Source organism: Arachis ipaensis, chromosome B07 (assembly GCF_000816755.2).
Source record: "Arachis ipaensis cultivar K30076 chromosome B07, Araip1.1, whole genome shotgun sequence".
Lineage (NCBI taxonomy): Eukaryota > Viridiplantae > Streptophyta > Magnoliopsida > Fabales > Fabaceae > Arachis > Arachis ipaensis.
Genome location: NC_029791.2, coordinates 343,885 through 353,041, shown reverse-complemented (window position 1 = coordinate 353,041; position 9,157 = coordinate 343,885). Strand labels below are relative to the sequence as shown.

The 9,157-nt window shown below is 39.4% G+C and overlaps 3 protein-coding genes across 3 annotated transcripts in view; 1 reads left to right on the top strand and 2 right to left on the bottom strand.

Moving 5' to 3' along the window:
• On the top strand, positions 44-3,945 carry LOC107609106 (oxygen-dependent coproporphyrinogen-III oxidase, chloroplastic). Its single transcript, XM_016310941.2, has 8 exons — positions 44-1,127; positions 1,198-1,273; positions 1,464-1,558; positions 2,125-2,208; positions 2,979-3,066; positions 3,177-3,301; positions 3,404-3,502; positions 3,611-3,945. Exons 1-8 carry the CDS (start codon positions 582-584, stop codon positions 3,677-3,679), a joined length of 1,182 nt encoding a protein of 393 aa, XP_016166427.1. The 5' UTR covers positions 44-581; the 3' UTR covers positions 3,680-3,945.
• Positions 4,011-6,116, bottom strand: LOC107609105 (ATPase WRNIP1). Its single transcript, XM_016310940.2, has one exon. The coding sequence runs from the start codon at positions 5,892-5,894 to the stop codon at positions 4,179-4,181; it is 1,716 nt and encodes a 571-aa protein (XP_016166426.1). The 5' UTR covers positions 5,895-6,116; the 3' UTR covers positions 4,011-4,178.
• Positions 8,303-9,157, bottom strand: part of LOC107609252 (anthocyanidin 3-O-glucosyltransferase 2) — a gene marked incomplete in the record, with an annotated part of 1,819 nt that continues 964 nt past the window's right edge. The window contains 1 exon segment of the mRNA XM_016311138.2: positions 8,303-9,157. Within this exon segment, the coding sequence (XP_016166624.1) occupies positions 8,475-9,157 (683 nt within the window).

Below are 9,157 nucleotides of genomic sequence, written 5' to 3'. Positions count from 1 at the left end.
AAAAAAAAAAAAAAGCCTGATAATTGCTTTGTAACTAAGAAACACAACAATTATAGTCAGACTGCGAATGTGGGCGAGGGTGGTAGGAATGTAATCCATGCAGGGGAAATTTAACTGAAACGGGTGGTCCGGTGTATCGGCCGTGAGGGAGAGAAGAGAAAACTAACTCTACTCCCAGCTGAGCTCAGCACATCTCAGCTCACAAGCCCCTTGATTGGCTCCAGCAAGACATTCTTGCTAAGTTAGGGCGTTAGGCTTGTATTAAGATTCTAGCTTCTTCATTCATCGTGTCCATGTTAAGTGATAATATTTTAACATTTTATTTGCAAAACCTAAATTAAAATTATTAATTTTGATGGCATTGACTCTTGAGAGTAGTTGAATGGTTGAAACCATTGTTGTTTCCGGCTCTAACGGTATTAAACGCTGCTGGAATGTAGAAACGAAGTGCCACAAGACCCCTATGAGCGAGAGTATATATAATACTGTGTTGTATTAAAAGGGAAGGAAAATAGATTAGACGATAAAGAAGCAGAAAAGGGGATCACCTTATCATTATTCATCCGATCCGACTCAGAGCAATGGCTCATTCTGCAGCAATTACGTCAGCTCCTTCTTACTCTCTAACTGCACTCTCCTTCACTACTACATACTCTTCTCCATCTGCAATATTCCTCGCTAAGCCCTCATGGAACCCCAAAATCCTCCATCTCCGGAGCAGACCACCAGTCAGAGCTGCCGTCTCCATCGAGAAAGAGACGCCAGAAGCCCACCGTCCAGACACCTTTCTCAGAGAATCCGACGATCAGGCCCATTCTTCTTCCTCCTCCTCTTCTGTAAGGGCCCGCTTCGAGAAGATGATTAGAGAAGCTCAGGACACCGTCTGCACCGCCCTTGAGGCCGCCGACGGCGGGGCCAACTTCAAGGAGGACGTTTGGTCCAGGCCCGGCGGCGGTGGCGGCATCAGCAGGGTTCTCCAGGACGGCGCCGTTTGGGAGAAGGCTGGAGTTAATGTCTCCGTTGTTTACGGCGTCATGCCGCCAGAAGCTTACCGCGCTGCAAAAGCCGCCGCTTCTCCTGACGAGAAGCCTGGTCCTATCCCTTTCTTCGCCGCTGGAATCAGCTCCGTAAGTGTTTCCCCCATTCAATTCTTTTCGATTTCAGATGGAATGGGCAATGACATCAACCTTTGTTCAGGTTTTGCATCCGAAGAACCCATTTGCTCCAACCTTACATTTCAATTATCGCTATTTTGAAACTGATGCTCCTAAAGGTAATGGCGCCCTTGCAGATTATGATTTTCCATTCTTATTTCGGAGCTGTTTCTCATGCCATTATTACTACTGTTGTCTGTCATATAGCTCAAAATCTTACATATGCCAATTTCTAAGGTAATTGTCTTGCAAATAAGTATCTGCATAAATTTGCTGCTAATGACTGTGTAACCCTGTTGCATTCTACAGATGCTCCCGGAGCACCTAGGCAGTGGTGGTTTGGCGGGGGGACTGACTTGACTCCTGCTTACATTTTCGAGGAGGATGTTAAACACTTCCATTCGGTATATTCTCAATGCAAAAATATTAGTTCATGACATTTTTGTGGTTTAGATTTAGAATTTTAGGGAGAAAACAAGTCAAGTAAAACACTAATGAACCATGGTTCTGCTGTTCTAAAATGGCACTTCACATTCATGTATTGCTTCTTATGTTTTTTTTTTTATAGGTAGATTTGAAGTGTTGGATGGGTTTACCTGAATCTGATTCCTATAGCTAGTTTCTTTTCAAAAATAAGGCATCTAAAATAACCTTCTTTATTAGGACTAGTTTCATCGGGGGTTTCTGCATGCAAATGCTTGAGAATTCTGCAATCAGATCAATTTACATAATTCTATTTTATTTACAACAAACCCTGACAAGGAAAGCGAAATCCATCCGTTTGATGCTTACTTAAAATTCTTCAGAGGATTTGTTTTTGCCCTTTTGGAAACTTGCACTTGAGCATTAGGCTCATTTGCTACCGTATATTCCCCCCTCCCCCACCCAAAGAAGGTTAAAAGAAAAAAGAGTGAGCTTATTCTTGTTGAAACAAGAGCAATTTATTTACTTCTATCGTTCTGAATTACAGACTCAAAAAAAGGCTTGTGACAAGTTTAATCCTGATTTTTACCCCCGCTTCAAGAAATGGTGTGACGACTACTTCTATATCAAGGTATGACTCTTAATTCATTTTGAAATAAGTATTGGTTCAGTTGTAGTCTTAGGATCTATTTGACAAACAGAAAATAAACAAACATATTAAAAGTATGTACTACTTATTCAGTTGTTCATTTCAATTGAAATCCTTTAGTCTGTCCATCATCATTAATTTTGATTAACTTTGTGTGTGGATTATACAAAATGGGGAACAAAATGGTAGTAAATAGTGAATATCGATAACTGTTGGTGAGAATCAGACAAGGGAATGGGAAGAAGAGTAAATTCAAGTGGTAGCAAGAGATGGTACTATTGCATGAAAAAGTACATCGAGCTGATGAGACGTTATATTAAGGAGAGTTTATATACTAGTGTGTGAAGGGAGGATATATATATATATATATGAGGAACAAAAACTTGATATATCTATTCCCGATTGATTTGGTTTAGAAACTCAAAATGCAAATACACAGGTCGGATCTCATTGACAATATTGAGATTGAAAAACTCCACTGTATTTACCTTTTTATAGTCTATTACTCATCGTGCATGGTGGTCCCATTTTCATCATAACAAGGGAGCCTGTATAATATGTAACTAGATGGCTCCTGTAAGCGTTCTGTCAAGTTTTGGGGGTTAGAGTAGATTCAGGGTGTGTCTATAATTGAACTTTAAGTGCATGACAGAGTTGATTCAGTGTGTGTGGGCATAATTGAACTTTCAAGTGCGTGACATATTCTGTTGTTGATTGTTTTTCCTTATTTTGTCTCTTATTTCTACATTCAGCATCGAGGTGAAAGGCGAGGACTTGGAGGAATATTTTTTGATGATCTGAATGACTACGATCAGGAGATGCTTCTTTCCTTCGCGACTGGTAATTGCTTGCATTTGCATGTAAAATGGATACTTCTAACTAGAAAGACATTTCATTCATTTTTTCCCCTTCCTGTTTCATGCTTGTTTAAACTATGGTTTTTCTCGCAGAATGTGCAAACTCTGTTATTCCTGCATATATTCCTATCATAGAGAGAAGGAAGGATTTGCCCTTTACAGAGCAGCAGAAAGCATGGCAACAATTGAGAAGGGGACGATACGTTGAATTCAATTTGGTATAGTATTAAAGTCCACTCTCTCTAATACACACACTCACACAAGGCTCTATTCTTTCTCAATTCAAGGTGACATTCGAGTAATCAAAATTATGGCAACAGGTATACGATAGGGGTACCACATTTGGGCTTAAAACAGGAGGCAGAATAGAGAGTATTCTTGTATCTCTCCCACTGACTGCTCGATGGGAATATGATCATGTAAGATTGTAGATTCTTTTCTTATTTTAAATACACTGGATATTTTGTATCTCCTAATTTTCTATCTGTGAAATTGATACTGAAATGGTGTTATCTTTTTGTGCTCAGAAACCAGAGGAGGGAAGTGAAGAATGGAAACTCTTGGATGCCTGCATCAACCCCAAGGAGTGGGTGTAATTTATGGACTTAGCAATGCCCCTAATTTGCTTCGTTGTTTATTAACCAGGGAGCTTGTTTCTTCTTTCGGTGTATATCAAGTTCTTGTTGCAACGAATACAATTCTAGCTTGTACACTGAATTCAAATTAAACGTTTTGCTAGTTTCATTTTTTGTAGTGGGTGAAATGGAGAAAATTACAAATATCAAATATCTAAACTCTATCTGTAGCAGTACCAACCATTATCCTTTACCTATCCAAAATATGCTTAACAATGTTATAATAATGCAAAGACTGTCTCTTCATTTGAGCAAAACTTAAACTTGATTAATCTAGTGATGAGACAGAGAATGAAATAAACGCGGTTCATTAAAATGAGGATTTTGTATATAGGTCCCGAGCAAGTGGATGCACATTCTAATTTGGCATTGCTGCCGTTGACATGTTTCTTAGTAATGTCAATAAACAAAAAAGTGGGTAGCACATTTATATACCAAAAAGAAGAGAGTCCCTCGAACACTATATACTGCCAGACCCAGATGTGGATGGATTTGCTTCATCATGAGAAGCAGTCCTGGTAGGCCAATCAAGGAACTTGTAGCCTGCGAGTGAGGGTGGCAAATAGCTCTGTGTTGCTGAAGGGTTGTCTGGAGGGTATATGTATCCCTTGCCATATCCAATGTCCTTCATTAGTTTGGTTGGAGCATTCCTGAGATGAAGGGGCACCCCTTCATTCTGCCCAATAGATTCCCTCACCACCTTCTGAGCAGCACCTATTGCTCTGTAAACAGAGACAGATTTAGGAGCCAATGCCAAGTAGGCGACACACTGCGCAAGAATGACATTGCATTCTGGCATTCCCAGGAAGTGGCAGGCCTGATAGCAAGAAACAGCCTGATTGAGAGCTGAGGGATCAGCCAAACCAACATCCTCACTTGCAAACCTTATGAGCCTGCGTGCAATGTAGAGAGGCTCTTCCCCTCCTTCCAACATTCTTGCCAACCAATAAATCCCTGCATTGGCATCACTCCCCCTCATGGATTTGTGGAGCGCGCTGATCAGATTATAGTGCTCTTCCCCAGCTTTATCATAAGCAAGATGCTTGCACTGAAGTGCCTCCTTTGCGTCATCGAGTGTAACAGCAACAGCAGCAGCCTTGTGTTGCTCCTCTGTGGATTGGTTAGCAGGTTGTTGGAGCCTTGCAGCAGCAGTAACAGCAGCTATCTCGAGAGCATTCAGGGCGACACGAGCATCCCCATCACAGTTGTTTCCTATGAAATCCAGAACATCCTGGCTCACATCAACCTGACAACCAGCGCTGTGAGTCAACCCTTTGTCGGAGTCATTGACAGCCCTTCTGAGAAGCAAGGCAACATGGTGGGGCTTGAGGGGGTTAAGGGTAAGGACCCTGCAGCGAGACAAGAGAGGGGTGATCAAGTGGAACGAAGGGTTCTCGGTGGTGGCTCCGACGAAGACAATGCTGCCATCTTCAATGACGGGCAAGAAAGAGTCCTGCTGGGACTTGTTAAATCTGTGAACCTCATCCACGAACAGAACGGTTCTCTGGTTGCTCTTCACTCTCAGCTTTCTGGCCTCGTCCACGGCGTCCCGGACATCTTTGACGCCGCTGGTGACAGCGGATAAGGAGACAAAGCGATAACAAGGGCATTGGTGATGGGGAAAGGAGTTGACGATGGCTCTGGCGATTGTGGTCTTGCCGGTGCCGGGGGGACCCCAGAGGAGGATGGAAGGGAGACGGTTCCGGTGGATGGCGGAGCGAAGGAGGGAAGTGGGGGAGAGGAGATGGTCCTGACCAAGGACGTCGTCGAGGGTTCTGGGGCGGAGGCGCTCGTATAAAGGCTCGTGGGCGTTCTTCTTGGAAGAGCGAAGAGGGTTGAAGAAGAAGGAAGATTGAGGATTAGGATTAGGATTAGGATTGGGATTGGGATTTGAGGAGGGTAGTGTTCTTTGGCGTTTTGAGAGTGGGGATGCCTCGTCGTGTTGCTGTTGCTCAACATCAATTGCTTGCCCTTCTTGCTTCGAGTGCGAGTGGAAAAACCGTTCGATCTTGGGTTGCGTGGGCGCCGGCGGTGGGGAAGATGAAGAGTTCGATTTGTGAGTTAGGATCCATTCGGTGGCTTTGACGGTGGATCTGCCGCCGGTGGCAGCCAAGGCTTGGGCGGCTAGCTCGTTGGGGAAGCCCATGCTAAGCAGCTGTTGCATCTCGTTCTCCATTCTGGCAAATGCTATTCTGCTCTCACATTATTAATGCTTAGGGTGTGGCTATCTGACTCACTTTGGGATGGGAATCTCAGCGCCTTCCTAATTGCTATCTTCACCGCTTCACCCATCTTTTCTTTATTCCAAATTCCATCCCCCTTTCCTTTTGCTTTGGGATTCTAAATACCCGCCATTTCTTCTTAATTCCTATTTCCTTCCATTTCATTTATATTATTATTACCGCCATAAGTTATTCATTCATTTTGACTCGCTTTTTCTAATTTCCAAATCGATTATATTTACTTCATCTTTATACATTAAATTAAAGAAAAGTATAAGTAACAAACAAGATTTTTTAACAATATGTAAACAATGTGAATTAATAGAGTTAAAAAAATAAATTTAATTAGTAGCATTAAATTAGGATGTAGTGTATTTTTATTTGATTGGTGATTGTTTATGTTGTTCAAAATTTTTATTATTCTCCTAGCACCAGCTTAAATTAAATAGTTCACTTCAACTTGTACTCCAATAGTTTATGAGTTGAACAATAGTATTATTTTCTCTGCTTATGTGGTGACAACGGGTCTGTGCATGGATTCTCCCTTAGGCTGGGTATGTTTTTAAGAATAAGACACTGAGAATAGGATAGAATAAGACATTGATAGATAGAGATACAAAATTTTGTTTTCTTGTATTCTGTTTAGTAATAAATTAAAATAAATTATAAAAATTTAATTTATTTTAATTTTTTTCATTTAAAAATTTTGAGATAAAAAATATAACAATAAAATATATAATTATAAAAAATTAATAAAAATAATAAAAAAATAAAAAATAAATTATGTTTCTTGTTAGTTCTGTGTCCTTTTTATCACAATGAATACAAAATACACTAATTCAATATCTTTAGATACATTGTCTTTGTCCATGTAAACAAACGCAGTCTTATATACTTGCTTGCTTCTACGTCGGAGGCACCTTACAAATTACAACTGATTCCATGACAATGACTGCCCTTCTAAATCAGAACCAAACTCATGCACTTCAACGGATTTTTAAACTCCACTAATTGCAGCCTCTATATTTTTTTTTTTCTTTTTTTTTTTAGTCTGGTATTTGTTTATTTTAAGGACACGGGCGGTCATTCAATACAGGCTCAACTAGAAAGCACACTTTGGAACTACAAAGACACATATTAGTTCAAAGAAAACGGGCCTCTTGAGGCTGTGTTTTTCTTGGGCTATGTTTGCTTTTTGGACATAATGAAGGAAATCTAATTGAGACCACGCACCGGAGAGGTCTAGCACAGATGGCATACGTAAATGCAGCTTCATCCTTTTCTCTACCCACTACAGGTGGCGCGAAGGAACATGTCCCTTTACCAGTAAACATTCTTTAATTAGCTTGCGTAGAGCTGCTTTCTAGTTTCTTCAAAGTTACACGATCTTTCTAGATAATAGTTGGGAGTTCTCAAAAAGCATAAACTTATGGGACTAGGCTATTAGTTATTTTGGTTCTTTCTGTTTGGTAAATATATGCCTCTTGCAAGCTGTAACTGGTTATGTTTCATCATATACTTTAAGTGTCTATCATATAATAACTCTTAGCCAAACCAACTATCATTAGTGTTAAGTTGATTTATATTTATTAAAATTAAAATATCTAATATAATCTTACACATTAATAAATTGTTGAATTTAATTCTTACATTTATATTTATTTTTGTATTTTTTTAATTTAAAAATATTTTATCAAATATAATTATCATTATTTATATTTATTAAAAATTATTTTTAATTTAATTTATTAAATATATATACTATAATTTTTTATAAAATTATATTTTAAAAATTAGTTTTTACAAATAATTTTTAAAAAATAAAAATTCTACTGAACCAAACCTAAATGCAAATCTCAACAAAATCCCGAAAGTGCAGCCAAAACAGAAACAAATAGAACACATAACATACAGCACATACAAATACAATATATTAGTTAGGAGAATTTTTTAGTATCTATAATTTTTTTGCCTATATTGGTTAAAAGTAAAGATAGAAAAAGATAAGATTCACTCTTATATTTTTGAAGGTATTTACTTAAAGGAATATGTTAAAAATATTTTGCGAAGATTTTTGTGTTAAAAATATTTTTTATTTATTTAGTCATATTTTAGAAAAATAATATTTTTATAACATATCAAAATCAAATTTTATAATTCATCATCTAATAATAAAAAAAAATATTTTTATATAAAGACAATTATAAAATTTTTATGGTAATATCCACCATTTTTAAATTTTATGTCTAAAATTTAGACAGCATATAAAGCACCTTATATTTAACGTACATTACATTTCTAGGCAAAGAACTTGATGAAACAGAGGCTGATAACAAGGAAAGGGATTAGTGACTGAAGATTGCAGCACATAACTCTTGCAGCTAACCATTCAAAACAAAGAAAAATAAACCAAAATGGCTTTGTTAACTTAGAATGAAGTGTGTATAACAAAATGAAAGAGCTGAGACGGCGTATGGTTGCATTGTGAATTCCATCTGGATATGATGGTTACAACTTACAAGAGCAGTTTTGATTCATACATTAACTTGATTATCCATTAAATAATCAATCAAACGCCCCAAATGAGAGTATGAACATCCACCCTCTTTCATGGTACTCCTACACTTTTCACTCATCTCCTTCATTCTCTTCCTCACCTCCGCATCCGTTAACAGATTCCTTATTCCTTTCTCGATCTTCTCCGCACTTAACACCCGGGTAGTTCCAAACATCAACTCATGCTTGAATTCCAACGAAATTTCCACACCCAGCTTCAGCTCACGCACCAACTGAAATGCATTGGATTGCTGTTCCGCATAGAGCGGCCATGCCGCAATGGGCACACCATAATATATGCTCTCCAGCGTAGAATTCCAGCCGCAATGCGAAACAAACCCACCCGTGGCTTTGTGGGCCAGAATTTGGGCCTGAGGGGCCCATCCGATGACTCTTCCAACTTCTGCCGTCCGATCCAGGAACCCATGAGGCAGAAGCTCTGTGAGCTCAGGGAGAGAGTAATCAGATGGCACGCCCATGAAAGAGTCCTCAGGTGGGGGTTTGCGCAGGGACCAAAGGAAGCGGGCCCCACTGTCCTCGAGAGCCCGCGCGATCTCCCTGACCTGCTCCTGATGGAACCAACCTCTGCTCCCGAAGCAGAGAAACACTACGGAGGAAGGAGGTTGGTCGTCGAGCCACTTGATAATGGTCTCCGAAGCAG